The sequence below is a fragment of the Argopecten irradians genome, chromosome 3 (assembly GCF_041381155.1).
Source record: "Argopecten irradians isolate NY chromosome 3, Ai_NY, whole genome shotgun sequence".
NCBI classification, from domain to species: Eukaryota; Metazoa; Mollusca; class Bivalvia; order Pectinida; family Pectinidae; genus Argopecten; species Argopecten irradians.
This window is the reverse complement of record NC_091136.1, coordinates 44,335,113-44,357,027: the sequence shown is the minus strand read 5'-3', so window position 1 is coordinate 44,357,027 and position 21,915 is coordinate 44,335,113. Positions and strand designations below refer to the sequence as shown.

At 34.2% G+C, this 21,915-nt stretch overlaps 1 protein-coding gene across 5 annotated transcripts in view; it reads left to right on the top strand.

The window, feature by feature from the left end:
• Nucleotides 1-2,853: 2,853 nt before the first annotated feature.
• Nucleotides 2,854-21,915, top strand: part of LOC138318731 (thyroid receptor-interacting protein 11-like) — a 40,809-nt gene continuing 21,747 nt past the window's right edge. For 3 of the 5 annotated variants that reach the window (XM_069261374.1, XM_069261375.1, XM_069261373.1), the window contains exons 1-5: nt 2,854-3,118; nt 10,439-10,515; nt 11,713-11,823; nt 12,504-12,612; nt 19,128-19,267. In XM_069261374.1, the coding sequence (XP_069117475.1) occupies nt 3,025-3,118; nt 10,439-10,515; nt 11,713-11,823; nt 12,504-12,612; nt 19,128-19,267 (531 nt within the window). In that variant the 5' untranslated portion in view covers nt 2,854-3,024. The remainder of the gene's footprint in view (nt 3,119-10,438; nt 10,516-11,712; nt 11,824-12,503; nt 12,613-19,127; nt 19,268-21,915) is intronic. The other 2 variants (XM_069261378.1, XM_069261376.1) reach the window with 1 other exon arrangement.

Sequence of the window (21,915 nt, the reverse complement as noted above, 5' to 3'; positions counted from 1 at the left end):
ACAACATACACATACAAATGTATACTGTAGTACGAAAGCCGATTGGGGTCATATATATATTTATGTTAGCAAATTTCTTGAACAAGATTTTGAACAAGATTTTGAGTCATAATTACTAGAAAAAAATTGTTATTACAAGTTTAAAATTCATTATTACGACTTTCAAAAGTCGTTGTTATGAGAAAAATAAGTTATTACAACTTTCAAAAGTCATTATTAAGTGAAAACAAGAGGCCCAAGGGCCTTAACGGTCATCTGACTACCTTGGCAATAATCATATAGAAAATTAATTAGATAAAGTGTCATGGTAGCCATCTTCGATTTGGGATCAAAGACACTTTGTTAGGACCATGTCAGGATCGTTTCATGCAAGTTTCAGCCAAATCGCACCGGTAGAACTTAAGAAGAAATAAAAAATGTGTTTTCAAGATGGCAGTTGTGGTGGCCATCTTGGATTTCAGATCAACCTGAAAAATAAAAACACTTTGTCGGGACCATGTCAGGATAAGTTCATGCAAGTTTCAGCCAAATCGCACTGGTAGAACTTGAGAAGAAGTTCAAAATGTGTTTTCAAGATGGCGGCTGTGGTGGCCATCTTGGATTCCGGATCAACCCGAAAAATAACAACACTTGGTCGGGACCATGTCAGGATCATTTCATGCAAGTTTCAGCCAAATCATGCATGTAGAACTTGCAAAGAAATTCAAAATGTGTTTTCAAGATCATGGATTTCAGATTGACCCGAAAAATAACAACACTTTGTCGGGACCATGTTCAGATCATTTCATGCAAGTTTCAGCCAAATCGCACCGGTAGAACTTGAGAAGAAGTTCAAAATGTGTTTTCAAGATCGGCCATCTTAGATTTTAGATTGACCCGAAAAATAACAACACTTTGTCGGGACCATATCAGGATCATTTCATGCAAGTTTCAGCCAAATCACACCTGTAGAAGTTTAGAAGAAGTTCAAAATGTGTTTTCAAGATGGCGGCTGTGGCGGCCATCTTGGATTTCGGATCGACCCAAAAAATAACAACACTTTGTCAGGACCATATCAGGATCATTTCATGCAATTTTCAGCTAAATCGCACAAGTAGAACTTGAGAAGAAGTTCAGAATGTGTTTTCAAGATGGCAGCCATCTTGGATTTTGGATCGACCCGAAAAATAACAACACTTTGTCGTGACCATGTCAGGATCATTTCATGCAAGTTTCAGCCAAATTGCACCAGGTGAACTTGAGAAGAAGTTCAAAACGGTTTTCAAGATGGCGGCTGTGGCGGCCATCTTGGATTTCAGATCGACCCGAAAAATAACAACACGGACGAAACATGACAAATATAGGTTATCCTGACCCTTCTGGTCAGGACGATGACCTAAACATCCCCAACATACATGTGTTACCCCAATCAGCTTTTGTGCTGTTGTAAAACTGATAAAGGTGAAATAAATTCGCATAGAATCTATAGGCCTATATGTTACCGCGCAGAAATTCGAACAACGACAAGAATGATCGACTTGTCGCGGTTGGGTATTTCTCAATTGCATCTACCCCATCCTTCAGGAATTCTTTCATAATATCTAAGGCTAAAATGTCCTTTGTATAAACACATCCGCACTCTGGGCATCCTTTTATATAGTCCAGTGAATATGCTTCTCTGCATTCACAACCAAGTTTAAGATCGACATGTGCATCACTGAAAGACTTTCCAGATTTAGCATTACTACAATCGATAACTAAGTTGAGAAATGCAGGTAAAATACCATTACAATCACGGATAATATTATTGAAAACACTTTGAACTATTTCTTCTTCTTCAGATTTACAAAAGTCGTTTAGGCCTAGCTTGCTCGTCGCCATCGTACAGGTGCCTGTGAAAAGCGTATGCCGGACCCGGACCCGACAGCCGTATCAGAACTAGCCTAAATACATTTGTTTATAAATAACAGCTTGGTGAATAATTTTCTTTTAAAAACTGAAATAATGTTTTTTGAAGAATCCTTATTTTCAAATAAATAATATGCACTTGGCTCACTTTAGTCATGGTCAGTTAAATGCTTAAGCTCTACTACAGTTCAGTTTAATTCAAGCGCTCCGATGATAAACACGTGTTTTAACTCAGTGAAGCAGTGTAGCGTACGTAGGCCTACTAGATTATCTAGTCTATGTCGCTTTGTCAAATATCAGAAAATATGCAATGAAATGAACTGTACTTTAGCCTACTTTACAGCAGAAACATATAGGCCTAACGTTATACATAGAGATTAGAAACTCCTTCTTTGTCTTTGTTGCCAGGCAGAGGGACCTCCGGTTTATAGGCATTTTCCCTTGGCTAACTACTTTTAAGTGTATTCTTTTAAACATGATATTTTGGCGTCGATACAAAGTTTAAACCATTATATCATGGTTTGATGTGACCAGTTTTTTCCAATTGAGGTTATTTAATATGATTTTTGAAAGCATTTTACCTGGTTTTTCGAAAATAGGACATTCAAAACCGGAAGTGTATTTTGTTTTATTAATTTATAAGTTCAAATATTATTTTTTCTTTCCAAAATTGTACTCAAACCATCTGTAAATTACTGAACTTTTATAACATTTCAAAGTTATTCTGCTGTATTTGTAAAAAAAAAACCCAAAAAAAACTAAGCACATACAGAGGTCATCTGCCGATCGTAATAATGGCGGAGTTGCAAATCTCTATGTATACAGTATATGTTTCTGTTAAAAAAACCGCAGGTCCGTCAGGATTTATACTTAAAATAATGACTTTAATCAACGGTCGAACCGGTTGTTCCGAATATTAGTCAGAAAAGCAGACGACACACCTTGAACAACCAGCATGCTCTACTGTGCCGATTTCCTGTTCCTAAAAGAAGATGGCGACCGTCGTGTTGGCACATCATTGCCTCGAATCAACTTTGTCATCATGACAGAATATAAATCACCATTCCGTTCATACAGATGAGTAGGAGATATGTAATGGTCAATAGGCATTTTCTTTATACTTTGTAAAAACCGATAATGTCATGGATAGGTGGAAGTTTATCAAACCTGACGGGTCAGCTGTCCAACTTGACCAAGGATATTTTGACAGAGGGTACAGAGGAAGTTAGCGGTACGGTTCATCAATCATCATACATTTATAATAAGATTTGTTATAGCATTTCCTGGTGAACAGACATTGATAGTAATTATGGAATGTTTAATGTTAAACGTTGTTGTAGACCGCAACACGTATATTGTTTAAGGTAAACAAACCACAGTCCACCTAAGCAAGTCAACTCGACACAGAAAATTATATGATTAGTGCTTTAAACATTTAAGCTTAGTCTAACATCACTTGATTTTACCCAAAAACTCACCCACTCATTAGATCATTTAATATCACCTCCCCGCACACAACTGGCCCACTCATTAGATCATGCTTAGTGTGTCCACTTTTTGTTTTATCCTCATTAAAGCCTTTCTCGTCCATTTATTGTATTGATGGAATTAATGTTACATGCACGTTATGATAACATGTATAGAATTTGTATGCCTTACTTCAACTTGCAGGAGTAAGTACTAGTAAACACATGTACAGGGAGTCAATTAAATACAGAAAGTTGCAGAGTTTACTTGAGGTAAAGTCATCATGATCACTTACTATATAAACAAGGATACCCCACCTAAAAAACTGGCAGTGATTGGTTATCATGAGACTAAACATTGGAAGAATAATTACTAAGTCTGATTTGTCTGATTAGTATGAAACAAAAATAGTGGCAATGTTCTTATAAGCCAGAGGTGTACTGCAGATATCTTTTGACATGTACATGTATACATATCTTCTACTGCCACTGAGTACTGCAATATAAATAATGTGAAACGTGAACATTTTCGTGAGGGGTAAATTCATGCTAATTATACAAAGGCCCTTTGATTGCAAAAATTTCCACTGCGCATAATATTTTGTACATGTATGAACTTTGTTGTTTAATGTCTTAAAGTGTATCTATCACGAAAATAACAACACTGCGAAAGTTTTATGCATGCAAGTCATGAAATTAAGTACACGTACTCAGGAAATATCCACGTTGACAGGAAGGCTTAGGTATATATACGCTATATGGTTGACAAAGGGAAATCAAAGTTAAAAGAAATTGAAATTAGAATGCCACAGTTAAATTTATTTTTTGTGAAATTCATCAAAAGCAACCTTCGATGTATTGATCGGTACATTTTATGTCAATTTACTAAATGTATTGCTCCACCTATATATGCACCAGCATGTTCCCATTGACACAGACAGTTGCATGTATAAATGTCTATTCATACATATCAATGCCTTGATTAGGGTTTTTAAACAAAATTTGGTATTAAAATTTTATGTGTCATTTTATTAATTGCAGTCCATGACGATGTGATGTTATATAAACATGTGATGTGTTTGATTAGTTTAACGTCCTATTAACAGCCAGGGTCATTTAAGGACATGCCAGATTTGTTGGTGGAGGAAAGCCGGAGTACCCGGAGAAAAACCACCGACCAGCGGTCAGTACCTGGCAACTGCCCCACATGGGATTCGAACTCGCGACCCAGAGGTGGAGGGCATGTGGTAATATGTCTGTACATCTTATCCACTCGGCCACCGCAGCCCCTATGTGATGTGTATGTGATCTATAGTTCAGTATTACTATTTAGTCTAACAGTTGATTTTGGGATAAAAAATGTTCAAAATACCTCTTAAAACAAAAGACCATACCAAAATAAATTTGCTTATACATGCAGTCTGATATTCTGAACTGCAAAGTCTAACTTAAATTGAATGTTACTCAAAATGAAGTATCATTACTCTATAAATAAACATATGTATAGCTATAAGCTTGTGGTCTTTCTGTGTAAATTTGCATACCTCTGCAGAGTCTAAATCTGCATGGTGTCCGGGCCAGAGTTACTTGAGCAATGTCATATATTAGTACAGGTATTTATTATATCCTGGAATATATATATATATATGTGCACCAAGAAGATTAACCAAAGCCTTAGAACAACATGCTCGTGGACATTTTTAGTCAGTACTATTACACCCTTTCCTACCTCCCCACCCCCCCCCCCTCCCCCAAGCCACTGGCACCCCAACCCCATTTTTAAAAATTTGAAAATGAGTTACTGCCCTTCCATCAATAATCACTTTGCTTCACTGTGTCATTATACTTAGCAATTTAGCTAACATGATATAGTAGTTGGAACTTCTTTTCTTGTAAGTTGTATGTGAATTGTTAGTATGCTTAACTATGCATTTATACCATCATGTTTTTATTTCTAATTCAAAATTCTATTTGAGATAAAGCCTTATAGATTTGAGGTTGTTTACTTGCCATATTTTATTCATTAGAATTAAGTACATACAATCCAGTTGTTATTTTCATTTCCATTATAAATTATGAAGAAATGATGACAAAGAGGATTAAGACTGGTGCAGACCATATTAAATCTTTCATAAGATGCTAGAATCTTGCATCATATTGTGTATTGGTGTACCAAAATCTCCATCTAAGGAACTGCTGGAATTTATTTGATATTAAAGGTATTCAAATATAATCACTCACTACTCACTAGCACTATGACTGGATCACAATTTAAACCAACTTTAGGGAAATTGCTAGATATATAATGTTTTCGCTGTAATTAGTCCCCACCCCCTATATGAATTTTTACATCCACCACTTACATTTTGGTTCATTAATAAGCGCCCCCCTTTGTTACAATTATTTAAGCACCTTAGGCACTAATTACGGCGAATACGGTACTGACATTTAGTTGGTGGTTTTCCTCTAAATACTTCAGCTTTCTTCCACGCACTACCACTTGCACTGCCTTGAATGACCCTGGATGAAGGGTGTAAAGCAAAATTTTATTTATCAAGTTACTGAAATAAAGATAAATCACTTTTCTGTTGTTGCATGCAAAAAAAAGAAATGCTTGCTTATGAAAAAAAAAAAAAAAAATTGAGCAAGCATGTACATGTATATAATGTATATATACTAGCAATCTTGTATTGACTGTCCAAAATTTATTTGTAATTCACAATATTATATATGATTAAAGAAAGAAATGAGGTCTTTTTTGGTAATTTCTTGCAATTAAAACAGTACAAAAAGTCTGGAAAACATAAAGTGGTGTTGATGTTGTTGGCTTCGAGTTTGTTGCACTTTTGATTCACGGAATCAAATATAATAAACTCCCATTGATTTATTGCAAAGATTGTGTAATGTTATATTGTAGTTGTACAAGTGTTGCATATAAATTTATTTCTCCATTTACTAAGTTTTAATGTATGAGATATTATATCTAACAATACAGTTTAAAACCTTATTGAAATTTTGTTGCTGGATTGTGTTGTCCCAGTGACAAGTTTATGACGAATTTTAATGTGTGTTTATATTATAAATCGATATGTTATTTTTACTTATCTGCTTGAAAAAGTCGATTTGACAGGACAGGATTTTACAAAGTTGTGAGTTTGTATAGCGTCCTCTCACCAGGCTTATCAGGTAAGGCTGCAAGTTCAGCCTGTCAACTGAGGAATCATGGTAGTCCAACGCCCTGTGTGTGCGCCACATATTTATCGTGGATAGGGCTTGAGTTTGTCTCCATATCTCCTCCTATCCCATTATTAGCTCAGCCTATGCCAAACTGTGGCGTCTGCCATCCCTATGTAGTTTGTTGTCTATCTATCCTCTCTAGTTAATCATCCATCAACGTTTTCTTCCAACACTTTTTTTTAGCACTAATTAGAAATATTAAAGATTATTTTGATAGAAAGAATTGCTAGTTGGTAGAATTCAAAATTATACAAAGGATTTGCTGAACCGTCATTGGTGTCATTTATTTGCGTCAATATTGTTAGGATTATAAAAAAAAAAAATGTTTAATTATATGTGGACAGTTGGTTACGAACATAGCTGTAAATGTTGCATTCCCTTTTAAAAATAAGTATTGCTCAGAATTGGTGGATATAAATATTGACATTGCTTGCAAGGCATTACTGATATTTTGCAAAGTTTTTGAAGTCCCTGACTAGTAATTTACTTGTATGGTCAGCATTAATATATAACAGTTGTCTTAAAGACTAGGTACGTTATGGCCAGAAAATTGCTGTATTTTGAATAAAATTTTTAATAAATTTTTCAACTCACTCTGAATGTACATTTTAGATTCAGATATGGCCAAATATGTAAGTGGTGAATGATACAAGCCCTATTGGCCTCTTATAACAGCTTAAAAAATCTTCCGACTAACTAGTCCAATATATATCTGATTTCACATTTGAAATTTGAATAAGAAAATATGACTGTGTCTGAGAACTTCTTTTGTTGAATTGTCGTATTTCCTCCAGTCTTGACTATTTGTCTAGGATGTGTGTGCAGTGAATAGGTGTGTCTGTTGATTATGTCATTGATCTGTAGAGAATGGAGTACTTCCTTCTTGATATTTAAGTTTGTAGAGTTATTGATTTTACCTTGAGACACACAAACTTATGCATATGGTCTAGGTTGGAAGGTATAAATGTTTCTGATGTGATGTCTGACAAAGATAATGATCAAAATGGTGTCTATTAGCTTTGTAATTAATTTTAGGTACAGAGTTATAATAACTTATTTAAATGATTTGGACCAGTTGTCTTAAACTTTGGAAATTAAATGTTTTTAAAAAATTGTAACAAAACCCAGCATAGAAAAAGTTCAAAATATCAAATAGAATTAAGGAACATAGAAATTTGTTTATTGGCCTTTAGAAATGGACCAAACAGCTAGCTATATATTGAGGCCATTGTGTCAGAGAGCAGATTGGTTCATGCATATGTTCTTAATCTTTTGTTTCTTAAAAAAAAAGTCTCTTTTTTTTTCTATTCCTTATAAAGTATAAAGAATTTGAACCAATATTCCTTTGCATGTTTATCCCTTATAATTTTAGTGCCAATTACCGGTAATCAAACAAATCTTATTTGATGGAGAATATGGTACATCATTTGAAAAATACACTTTGAAAAATATGAGATTGGCGTGCAATACAGTCACAAATACATGAAGTATACCTATAAGAACAAACGTGAAAAGAAAAAGCAATACAGGTATGGGGATACATGTATGGGATATGAGCTATTTTGCTAAGTTCTGGTTTTGACAGTCATGCTGGGTGTTTACTCCTGGTCACACAGGATTATACAGTAGTTTACACATCCTGGTCCTGGGCTTGGCTACTTTGGTCGTCAGTCTACTCGTTCTTGATTTGGTTAGGACAGTCAGTCTTTATATAACTACCTTTTGAACTTGCTTGTTTTGAATAATCTCATGAACTTTAACACTGTCCTAGTCTAACTTTGTGATTGAGCTGAAGTTTTAAGTGACAATTTTTGTTTTTGTTGCCAACACAGGATTGTACCGTATACCTTGAAAGGACAAAGGTATGCAAAATCGGTTAACTGAAGTCATATGTTCTTGTTGGTATTACCAGAAGTTTCTTGTTGACTATCTACTGTTTGGTTACATTATTTCTAAATATATACAGTTAATTCTCATAAATGTGGTTAGACATACTGTATAGTTGATTCCATATGGTTGCCAAAATCTCTGAGTTTCTTTTACTGGACCCAAAAGGTGGAACCAAAAGGAATAAATTAAATGGCTCTTTTGGTCTATAATGTTTATGGTTTCTTCTCTAAAACTATGTAATGGATATCACTCTTACTTCACAGTTTCATATATTATACAACTGTTTCTATTCCTAAAAAATTATAAGAAAAAAATGGTTACCTAAGTTATTCAAGATGTCTACAGAATTTCGGTAATCTATAAAGTGACCTCTGAGGAGAAAATCTGTCAAAGTCTATAAGAATGATGATAGAAGAAGATTTATTTGATGAAAAATTTCAGGGTTTACATTGTATTGGGTATCACTTATTGTATACACTGGCAAAGAATGAATAAGCTACAACTAGATGTAATTTCACATGATGTGTATAAGTAAAGGAACTTAATGGAAACTCAATTATTTGATTTTTCAAATCTTTATATATATTTGTATGTGTGTTTTTTGTTTGTTGAAAGTCATATTTGCTATGCATGAGTATACAGTGAATGCAAGTGCCACGCCCTTCAGTTCTCAGCCACAAGTACACCGAAGTCAAGCTGGATATATCACTTTCTTCGGTTTTTTTTCAGTATTTGAACAAATTTCAATATATGGGACAACTGTTGGGACCACATGCTTACTTTTCATGTTCAGATTGTTAGCTCTGGCTATTAATTGGCTCTTCATTACATCATGCTGCATTGCGATTGGTCAATAATAAATAGTATAATATTGATAAAACAATCCCACAATGAATGAATCATCTCTGTATAGCACGTCCCCACTTTTGAGGGCCGCATTTCAGCTTATCAGTCTGCACCTTATCTAACCCATAAGCCACTCTGCGGCCGCGGGTTGGTCGAGAGTGGCTTGGTTACCGTGGCATTATGAGATTTATCCTGGGTCTTGTCATATGTTATGTGGAGAGTAGAATTTAGGGCTCTATATTGGCTGATATTACTTGTTTACACAAGCCACAGTTCACCTGGAGTCCCAGGCTCTGGACAGTTGGGCAGGTGACGCGATAGACTCTGCACGATTTCAAAATTGGCTCAACCGACTAAATTTGAATTTGGCAAAGTTTGAACAGTTTGAAAAAGTTTAACAGATAAGCTTCATTAATGTGATACAACAAGTACATACCAATATTTACGGACTGGAATTATTTGACTTTAGAGGGGGAAAAGCTAGTATGCTATGTATTCAATGGCGAGTTCCCAGGTTCAAACTTAGTAAGAGGTAAGAGTGGGTGTTAATGCTGTACTGTACTGTTTAAAGTTTCTTTATTTTATTGAATTTTTTGTATGAGTCTGTTTGCTTTATAACAATTGTATACTGAAGTCTGGTCATTGAGTTACATTTCAAATGTGGAAAGTCTACATAATAACAGCCTCAAGGATAAAGAAAGCTGATATGCCAATCAATTTTATTACCTAGACTTTAAAAAGGAAAAGCAATTATGGTAAAAGTCTTTTTTGCTGCCAATTGAATGTGTTTGATTAATTGTCTAGTGCAATTTTATTGTGCGTTGAGTGAGTCTGGAACATGATTTGTTCAAAAGATATAATCACTTTCACAATATGTCATTTATAATGATATGAAGTCAGCAGAATTGAAGTACTGTTGGGATATTTTTGCAGATATGTGTAGTATATCATGCACTGTACATATGTTCTGGTATGAAAGTTTATATTTCCACAATTGGGCATATTATCTACTTATCATTTCTGTCTATTTATTATCTTAGCTGGCCATAAAATGATCGAGGCCTGGCAGGTGCTTATACAAATTTATCAACTTTACCATGTTTGTTCTTCAGATCATGCTACAGAGCTGAGGATTGCACAGGAAAAGATTACAGAGTGCCAGGCCGTTCTAACTGCGCAGAAAAATGAGGTAAGTGGAGACTAAATAAATGGAGTTCCTGTCAAGTCGCCGTGTTTGCACAGCGCTCATGTATGTTACGTCACTGACTGTTCAGACAAGTTCTATATAAGACTCTCTATTGGTACCTGTCTCAACAAAGTCAAAATTTAAAACTGCAAACCTGTTGGATGACTTTTATTTTATGTCCCAAATTCAGCAGAGTGTAGTGTACAGATTATGATTTTGTTAGTTTGTCTTCTAGAGTAGATTGTAGTTTCTTTGACATTGTATGATTGTAGTGTTGCTGGATTTTTTTTTTTTTTTTTTTTGAGAGTTCTCAGACTTTGAAAAATTCATTTTTTTAAATTTCTATATGTATAAGATTTAATATAGTTTGTCTTGTCAAAACTAGTCCTTGTCTTATCTGAACCCCTGTATATTCAGGTCTAATTGTGCTGAAGTAAAAACTCCCTACATCAAAGATACACTTTGGCAAGGCAAATATATATGTTGTATACCAAAAGGAGGTCACTGTGTGTCCTTCGCTTGAACTTTTGACCTATATCAAAGAAAATTTCTTATACTAGTTGTCACTGAAACTTCATACTGGTAATTACCTGGTAGTGATGGGTACTCAAAGCATGTCACGAAGAAAAAGTAAAGACTTTTGTTAGAATCGGTTTAGATGATGATTCAAAATTTCGCAAACTTTTTAGTTTTCATGTGAGGTTTTTAAAGTCTTAGTAATGCTCTGGACAATGGATATGTCAGTGTCTTTGTTTGAGAAGTATTCAAAGCCAGATATCTGTTTATCAATACACAAACTCTATAAATTGTGTAGTCCATATATTTACATAGCACTTCAAAGTGTATATCAATTTAGTCCTGGGTGGGCTATAGCTATCTAGCCATATGGAGTGCTGAATAAAGCAAAAAATGATCATCTAACGATAAAAAATACCAGAATACATATACCTGGTACATGTACCTTGCATAAAAGTTGTTTTGTTGTATGGCTTTACAAAAATATACTGGTAGTTGATTAAAAGCAACTTGCATGAAATGAGAGTAACCTATGTAATTGTACTTAATCATATACCACCCACCACTTCTCAGCAATATGCTAGCTGTATGATTTAAATTTAAAAAAAAAAAAAAACTTGATGGTAGATTACTTGGTATGTTTCAATGACAGATTTGATGATACGTTTTATTGTTGACATACAGAGTGTGCGACTTAAACAGATCATCCATGAACTGGAGGAAAAGGCAGAATCCTCTGAGCTTCAGATCAACAGCATTTCATCACAGTATAGAGGTGTATTGGCAGAGAAAGAGGTGAGCCAATAAGCCAAAATCACAACAAAATTGTCCTCTCTTCTTTTTGTGAACCTGGCCAGTTAAAGGATGTTGGACACTTTAAAAAAATCAAACAAACAACAATGTAAAAATTGATAAATGAAAAAAAAATAGAGAAGAAAATGCAAAATAATAAGAAGCGTAATATCCTTATCATTTATGAAAAACCAAATTATTTATAAAATATAAATATTCAATATTAAAAAATTGTTTACATGGTAGTAATATTGACCCGGCTCAAACTTTTGGACTGTAGTATCAGTTACAATTGTAGTTATGTTTTAGGATAATAATAATGAAAATAGGCTACTACTCTTAGAAGATTGGCATATCAAATATCTTGTGTGATATTACCAAAAACATAGCCACCTAACCAAATCAATGGAAATAAGTAATTCAATGAGAAAACAAGCAGAAGTACTTCTTTCCTTTCTATATGAAGTAAGTGAAATTGACATGGATGTTTTGTCATTTGATGTCACATTTGTTATTATTACATATGTCTGGTCATATCATGTGGCAATGCAGGACAGTTACCGGTGTAAGGTAAATTGTTTTTATGTTCACCTAAAATATTCATATATATTAATTTAACTGGTTACTACATGTAGCAGTATACCAAATAGAGGATTTAAAGATTTGTCTTTATATTTGTACAGAAAGAGATAAATGAACTGAAGCACTTACAACATGAAGCATTCCAGCATCAGCAACTGTCAGCACCATCAGACTATGAGGGCCAAACAGAGCAAGCCAACTCCATTACAGGTCAGTGACATAGACTCATTAACCAAACATTTGTTTGCTTACAGTCAGTTATGAAAACTGGAAACCTTGCTTTACTGCATTATTTAGTACTGATAGTAGAAATTGTTTGTCAAATGTACTCTGTTGTGTCTGTATGCCACACTCATAGTGATGATGGTAAGATTCTATAGTCCACTGTAAGTCTAATCTATGTCTATACTCCAATCATCACTTCTATCCAAAGGGGAAATGGTGATAATATTGTACTGTTCTTGGCTATCATTAAGCTATCATCAGAATCCAGGCAAACAAGTTTGCTTGTACAAGTTTTGGTCAAAACTCAAAACACAAATGATACAGTATTTCAACATGGCTGAAGTTTAGGAATCTATGTGACGTACTTACCAAGTACACTTACATCATTATGATTTTTAACTCAAGGTCAGGTCGAGGTCATTTCAGGTTAAGGTCACTTTTAGACAAACTTTCAGTTCAATTATATGATTTTGATAAGAATTATATAAGTTTGAAATAGATACCAGATCAGTCAAAAAATTTATTTTAGTTCAGTAGTCGAATGAAAATAAATATAATTCATTTTGACATCTATTTAAGCCTATGATGACTTTACAAAGACATTATTTTTATCAGACTCCTTTGTAAATGTATAACATGTAACTGTAAATGTCAAGTTATGGTGCATAGCATTAACATATCCACAAATTAGCGGGTTACTTAATTCGTGAATGGTATTGAAATTAGAGATCAAGCCAGGTCTCTTACTTCCTGGAAAATTACCTGCAAATTGCGCACTTTGTCTCCCGCATGTTTCTTTAAATTAGAGACGTGGTGGTGATGTGTTTATCAGAGTTACTAGGCGGAACTTGGTGTATTGATTTGGTAGAGCATGCCTGATCTAATGTACTGTTGCCTAACTACTGTAGGTGCAGGGTTTACACATGGATTAATGATTTACCTCTTTCATGAAATATGGTCGAGCAATATCGGCGTCCCCATAGCCGACGGACTGGCGACACGTAGATCTCGTAGCGGAAATCGTACCTGTAACATATGGTGAACCTGACAACACAGATTTTAACTAAAAATTACTTTGGCAAATTTTCTCACAGTTGGAATAGTTTGAAAACTAGCCCAGCTATGACTACTTGGGGATTCCTTTCATTCACACAATCACTACTCAGATTAGACATTTAGATTAGAGCAAGAGTTCTTTGATTTTATTAAGAATCAATGACTTATTTAAGAAAATATTTTATTGTTATTGTTTTTGAACAAATTATGAGCAACTCTATCTGTACTTTTCACTTAAAATTTAGTAGAGTTGTTTGTACAAATTGTATATTTATATATCACCTGTTCTGAATCTGTGTTTATGATGCTTTATTGAGTTCATCATCTCATAAACTAAACAAAAATAGTACCATACCTTAACTGGACACAGCCCCAGCAAGGTCTACTTTTAGTGGTCACTATTGATTGATGTATTGACTAATCTGGATAATGCAAGGTCATGGTCTAAATATGTAAACACTTCAATCTCAAGTGACCCTGTCTGAATGTTTTAGGTGCATTAGAACTAGAAATGTGAAGTGTTACTATGAATGAGATACTGTTTTATTTTTCTCTGAGGTGTTTTTGTAGAATTAACATATGACTTTGGCTTGCTTAACAAAAATCTTACTGTCTACATGTTGCATCTGTTACAAGATGCAATTATACACAAGAGGCAATCATGTGAACTCTTTGAATAGTAAGAAGAAAATAAGAAGAAAAAAAAAGAAATAGGCAAACTGAAAAAATATCCAAAAATAAATGTGTTCTAACTTGTTAAGTTTTGTGAAACCAAATGATAAGTTTAATGCAGAAAGTCCAATTATGTTGTCCATGTGTGAAATTCCATCTCCATATTTGAATTGTCAATATTAAACATTGATCCACGCTGACTGGTAGGATTAGATTTTGCTGACGCCCATGAAATATCTTGAGTGCTATATCTGTGCTATGTAAAGGAGGTTTGTGGTTTGTAGTGTTGGTATGGCGGCCTGTGTCAAGGCATTCTGTTTGTATTGGCTTCAATGTCACCTTGTATACCCTAGGTATATCTCGACCACCCAGAAACAAAAAGATAAAGCCAATGTTTGGTCTTGTCCACTTACCTACATATATCTACCACTTCTAAATCGGAAGCTTCACAAGAGAAAAATGCAATCACATGCACAGCTAGAGTTAATTTGTTAATTTGTGGCACTTCATAGAAGGTAAATAATCCAAGAATCTATGTTTGAATATTATGATGTTTTTTATGTTTTAAATAGAGGCAGGCAAAATTATTATTTATGATTAAGTTCTTTACATCTTTCACATTGTTTAATAGATCAAAGAAATCTGAAAGTAAAAGAATAAAAATATATTGAGTAATTCACCTGTTGATTGTTTTTACCTGTACACATAGTAGGGAAGCAAAGTCATAGTTTTGTTGACCTAAGATAAAACACCAGCTTCTACCAAGACCCTTATCACTAATTTATGTAATGCAGGTATTTATAAACATCAAAAACACTGATAAGACCAAGATTGTCATTTTGGCCAGGTTGCTATGGTTACACAGGATTTTAGTTATACACGCTTCAATTTATAACTTGATAATGTTTAAGCCACCCCAGTACTTGTATGTTTGAGTCATTTATGTTTGGTGTCACTCCAGTAGACAATGTTTGTTGGTTGCCTTGCCAGTGTGGCGCTCTTCCCGCCTAAAAACGCTATCATGGGTTGAAAGTCCAATTTTATCTACCGACTCAACTGTACTATGCCAGCTGTATCTTACCTGTACAGACAAAACGTAATTTGTATAGGCACATTTTCTCAACTGAAACTTTTTTGTTAACTAAAAGAATACATGTATTAACATAATAAATTTTATGTTTTTATCTGAAGTTTTTTGTTAGTAAAAGAAAGTAGGTAAGAAAATATTGAGACTTGGTTCAAAGTTCTGAAGCTACATTTGGTTTGGGAGAACTTTCGTTTTGGAATTTTATTTGGATTTATATATTTTCAGTCAGTCTAAAACTTCAGCGACAAAACTTCTTTCCTTTGGACAAATGCAACCTTAGCTTATTTCCATGCATGCAGAGAAAAATCTTTCCAGGAACCTATGCTTATTGTTGCTTCCCAATGCAATCCTTAAAATTTGGAGAAGTATTTGAAAAACTTTATATTATATGTCCACAAATATGTCACTTGGTAATATATCCATTGGAAGTTTATGTGTAAATTGAATTTCTTTGAAATAAAGGGGAGTAACTCTGCAAAGATAAAAAAAAGACGAGATACAACCACATAAACCTTATCAAAGCAATAGATTATTTCTGCAGATGTAAAAGATTTGATAAAAGATCTAAGGATTTGGAGTGTAGGTTATAAGTTATCATGAGCAGAAACAAACAGAACCTTTTGTGGTAGGTACAACTTCATGTGACAAGTTATCAGACTAAGTAAACACAAATTAAACCACTGGTACTACCACCAGACCGTCGTATTTGATCAGCACCATTGTCAAATTGCCAGACTATTTATTATGTCATAATGTACATTTAAATGTTACAAGTCTTACAAGGTTTTTTAATTGAATTTTCATATCAGACTTTGGCAATGAAAATCTTAATTAAAGACATTTTATTTATAGGAATGTTTTCTTATCTGAGTCTTTGAAATGTGTATATATTAAGTTCAGTTTATATTGGTGTGTGTTCCTATATTAATTGAGGCTGTTACCAGTATATATAGAAGTAAACTGTAGTAATAAGTACAGACATTAATATGAATTCTTAAACCCTAATAAAACTTTATAAATATTGCTTTTAATATTTTAGGGTTAGAGATCACAGGACTTTTTTGTTAAGGAGTGTGAAAATTAACATTTTGTACAGGAGCTAAAGAAATAAGAGGTTCTCCAGATCTGGTGATTAAGAAAATATAACAGGCATATAACCCACAGTTTCTTTCTACCAGTAACATATATACTTATAGAATTGTTGTTTAGTTTAGCTGTTGTTTCTGATAAAGCAACTGTTGGTAAAAGGGAGACAACTTTATATAGAAACTGTACATTCATAATTGAATCATGTAATTGATTATAATGTGTCATGGTGGATTGTATTTAAAGACTTTTAGAGTTACCTCCCATGCATAATAGGTTTCAGTTTTATGGACTTGAATCCTCAGACTAGATAGGTGTAACCATTGTCTGCATTTTGAGCCTTTACTTTCTCTCTGTTATTACCTTCTCTTCAGATAATCAGCTTTCTGTGAGTGTATTATATAGAACTGAAAATTGATTATTGATTTTTAGTTTAAATGAAGCTATCATTAGGATTATGTAATACTATGTTTGTCACAAAATAATCAATCTAAGCAATCTGAGTTACCTTAATATGCAGACCTTATGCAGAGGTACAAAGCTTGTGTGAAACAATCTTTGCATATGGTAAATGAGTTTTTTGAATTCGTTTAATTTGAATGTTCTATTTCACAACACTGTTTGTTGAATTAGATGTCCCATTTCATTGAATTTAAAAAAAAAAAAAAAAATTCTCCTTAAAGAGTCAATTCAGTCTAAGAGAACATTAAAATTTGTACATATACAGGAAAAAAACCCAGTTCTAATGGAAATTAGATCAGTCGGTTTTACTGTGATATGCCAGAAAAGCCCATGGTGGTGAAATGCGTGTGAAATGTTGAAACTCGCTCGCTGGCCGCCATTACACATTGTGGTCAAACATCTTGTATACCGAACCCTTCCCTTGCTCGTAGAGTAATGCAACTTTTGTCTAGAACTGCTCAAATCGCTATGACTGTAGTGCGTTTACCTTATTAGGTGAATTGTCTTTCCTAAAAAATAATTTTATCAACTTCTCAGTAGTTCATTTGTTTAACGTGCGTGACTTTGGCTCAGATATGGGTACAGCGTACATATTGTACCTGCTTAATCGTATTGATCAACGATTTGTAATTACAACAGTATCAATTAAAATGCTAAACATTGACGTGGAATTTGTCAATATTTTATGTTGAAAGTGTCATAAGAAATGTAAAACGATACATTTATGCCATATTTTGCTTTTAAGTTATGTAAAAGAACTAGCCTGAGTGAGTTGTCCCTTTAAAATGTTCACCAATATCTATTTATCTTAGACTACATAATGCATGATGATGTTTGAAATAGAAGAATGCTAGTTTCAGTGAAAGAAAAAGTATATAATTCTCTAGACAGACATTACAGAACGTTGTACATTTTGACATTTTCTTTGACCTTTTGTCCTTTAAACCACGAAGACACTTTTATAAAGAATTTAGTGCCTTTTGACTGAGCTTTAAGTGGTGTAGTGTGGAGAGAAACAGGAAGTTTGGATTAGGCATACATGTCCTATGAACACACTCATACACCTTACTCATTCAGTATGCATTAGGCTATGCAATCATCGCAAGTTAACAAAGTACGTAAAAGTTGTTGTATTAGTTCAAACCACAATTTATTTGAGAGCTCTTAGAGATGGTATATTGGTGAAATTATGTCTTTGAGCCACATCCTAACAGTTTGATTTTTTCCTGACAATGGTCTCCCCTCCATGTTTATGATTATAGTGTAAGTAACTTTTCTCCAGCAAGAGGTTCATAATCAAGGCCCCTGTAATAGACCAAAGGATGAGCCAGTGTTGACAGTTCGCTGGTCGGTAGTTTTTCTTCGGGTACTCTGGCTTTCCTCCACTCATAAACCTGATGCATCCTTAAATGACCCTGGCTGTCAATAGGATGGTAAACTAATCCAATCAAACCTCAGATTTCAGTGTACAATGATCTGATGAAAATTTCTGATAAAAAGAAAACATCTTTTTGTGAATCAGGAAGTTTGTTGTAGCAACCGGCTAAATGAACTGTGTAATTCGTATTTAAAATGAGCTTGACTATTTTCTTAGGTTAGATGGCAATTGTAACTGGAGTTGAGCTTGATCGATTACATTCAGAACACGCAGAGAACACAGTACTTTGGGAGTGCTATAGATATTGACTTAAATAATTTACAACCTTTTTTGCTGGGTAGACTGAGGTCAACAATATAGGGGTAATAAATGGAGATCTATAATATTCACAGTACATATAAACCACCCAATACAGACCAGACTAGGGAAATAGGACATTTATGTTTTATAAGGCATTTTGTTTGCCAAGTCACTATGGCTTAGGAAGTGCCTCCAGTCCTTTGTACAAAAGATATATGGATAGAAAGCACCAAGGCAAAATGGAGGAAGAGAAATCTCCTGCATGTAGAATGGTTATCATAATTAGCAGATTTTGATTTGATCAGTAGAATGGAATTAAGATTAAATACCTTGATGTTTGTTTGATGGATATATCCTAGACACTCTAATCACTTTAAATCTTTTTCCCACTGGGTCAGTATTGTAGAAGTTTTGACTCTAAGCTTAAGTTTGACTGACTTTTGGTTTTTTACTGGACAGGTTACCATGGCAGTTTTGTTTCTGATGACCTTGACTTTGGAGACAACATTGGCATGCAACATGAGATAAACCGTCTCACACAGGAAGTTCAGCGATTACGCTCCGAATGTCAGCATTGGAAAACTGTGGCACAATCCAACGTAAGTTTGTTATTTTCTCATATATATGTATAGTAACCACAGACATAATAATCTCACCAAATAAACCCTCTTCTCTTCCCGAGTGTAGACATTTAGTGCTATATTTATATTTGATTATGCACCTAGCTGTAGTATGGAATTCAAGTACTATATTTATCCTAAAATGTATGCCCCTGTCTATTCTGAAAGTTTACATATAGTTTCATATTTTTTGCCTCTATATTCTTATAGTGTATTACCATTTTTATCCTAATATATGTACCTTTGTGTAATGTTGATCTATAGTACCACATATCTATATCCTAAAACATACACCCTCCTGTTTTGTGATATTGTGAACATACACGTTTTATTTTGTTAAGAGGTATTTAACATAATGGTTGTTGGGTATAAAACCCTTTCTAAAGAATATGCCTGTGGTTACTATGGCTATGTGTTTGACTATTTATTCACCTTGATTGTTGTCACTCCTCGCTCATTTGAATGTGTACCCGGTACGTTATGTACAAATTTACATTATAACCAGTTTTACAAAGTGTGAGGTTACACAAACGTGTGTTAACAAAATATATTTAACTAGACAGTGACTTGTCCGTACCGTAGACGAAGGGAAGGATATACCCTCAGTACTGGTAGGTCTAGTGTCAGAGAAGTATTGGGTTTTCAGTACTACAGCAGAGTTATCTACTTCTATGAATATTGAACACAGATGAAATGGATGTCCAACGAAGCTGTTATGGAAATTTAAAACAGGGTTTTTGTAGCTGTGAATGAGGTGTATAGAAGATTAAAAGCATCTATGAGCTGAAAGAGAGGGAAGGTAATGTATTTCTATGGCATGCTGTTAATAAGTTTGTATACAAGTCATGATGAAAATTCCTGTTGGTGTGAGTGTGTCTTTGGGGCTTAAAAGGTCATCAGCACACGAAACTTTAGACTTTTGTTACATTTGTAAGATTATGACAGGTGTAGGACTTTCCGCTTGAGTTGACAAGGTTCATTTAATCCACCAGGTGAGTTGATAGACATGTGAATGTGTGGACTTTTTGCTGAGGATATACAGCTATTTAAATAAGTGGAGGTAATAACACATAGGTAGTATATATAATGGTGGTAGGGTCATAACTGTTTCAGGCGTAGACATAATTCAAATAGCTGAACATGTTGGTTTTTTATTAGGGATAATTTCATTGTCTTACATACATGTGTCTACATATCAAGGCATGTCTTAACGGTATTAATTATTTAATATGAAGAAGTAACAGGATGTTCGGTATCATCTCCAGGATGCCATTTTTCACTGCTTTTAATTCTTTTTCAAATTTTGATTGGTGTGAAATTTGAACCACAAGGTAAATATCTGTCTACAGTCCTAGTTTTGTTGGTCACAGTTTTGTTTGTCAAAGTGCTTATGTCTGTCTGTGTCACAAAATTTCATTGGTCCATCTGCGGTTTAGCTCTGTTTGTCCGATATCTGTTCAAATAGCCTTATCAATTAACACTCAATGAAAAGTGTATACTTAATCGATTACACACTGTTGGCATAATTTGTTAACAAAGATGAACGCTGAGACTTAAATATGAATTAGCCTTAACAATTTGCCTATTTTCCTGCACTCTTTTGCCAGTACAGACAAAATGTGGTACAGTAGACTTGTAACATTTACTTGATTTTCATTGCAGTTACTGTCGATGTTATCTTTTCTGAACAAAACAAATCTTAAAAAGATTGAAGAAAACTGGGTGAGAGATGTATAGAAAATACACAATGGTGTATGAAATGTGAAACGGCAGTTTGTAAAATTCAATGAAATAGAGTGTGTGTATGTTGCTGTTTTCCATATACCCCAATGGTGTTTGCATTGGTAAACCATTTATGGCTGAGATGAGTGTTATCAGGGGCTGTGATAGGCATTGTTAAGGGGAGGTCATGGCTAAGTATGAGCAAACACACAACATTTTCACAGGGACGCGCAATCTATATAGTGGAATCACTTGGTTGGTTGGGATTTTCTAGTGAGTGCCAGAATGGTAGTGTTAGCCTAATGTGAACCTAGACTGATTAGTGCTTACTGAGGGCCTCAAAGCAGACATATACAGGTAATTTATAAACTAAATATATATATATGACAACGGAATCACAGACTTTCACGCAACCTTCACATAATTCAGGCAGACTCAGTTTGCCTAAGCATCTGTCTAAAAGGATCTCTTGTCTGAATGAATATGCCTGAAAAGCAAGTGGAAGGTCGAGAAAAACGGTAATAACTGATATGTACTAAATGCAAAAATTTCTTATAAATATTTTATTGAACGTACATCAGGTGTTATCCAATTTTCATTTGATTGGTACATGCTCATCTCATCATCTTGAATTCTGCAAGAAGTGATAAAGACTGAGTAATTCGAATAATTCACCTGCTTGATTTGAAAATACTTCTCAGCAGATACAGCAGTCATTGAATGAGAAAGTTCCAGATAGTGAAAAGAAGTATGCTTTATGTTCAGTTATTTACATGTCGAAGTTTGAGAATTGCTATTACAAGTACTGTGTTGCCATTCTTCAATGGTAAATCATAATACTATTATATGTATGGTGGTTTATTACACTCTAGGTAAAATGTAACTACAAATTTAATTACAATTGA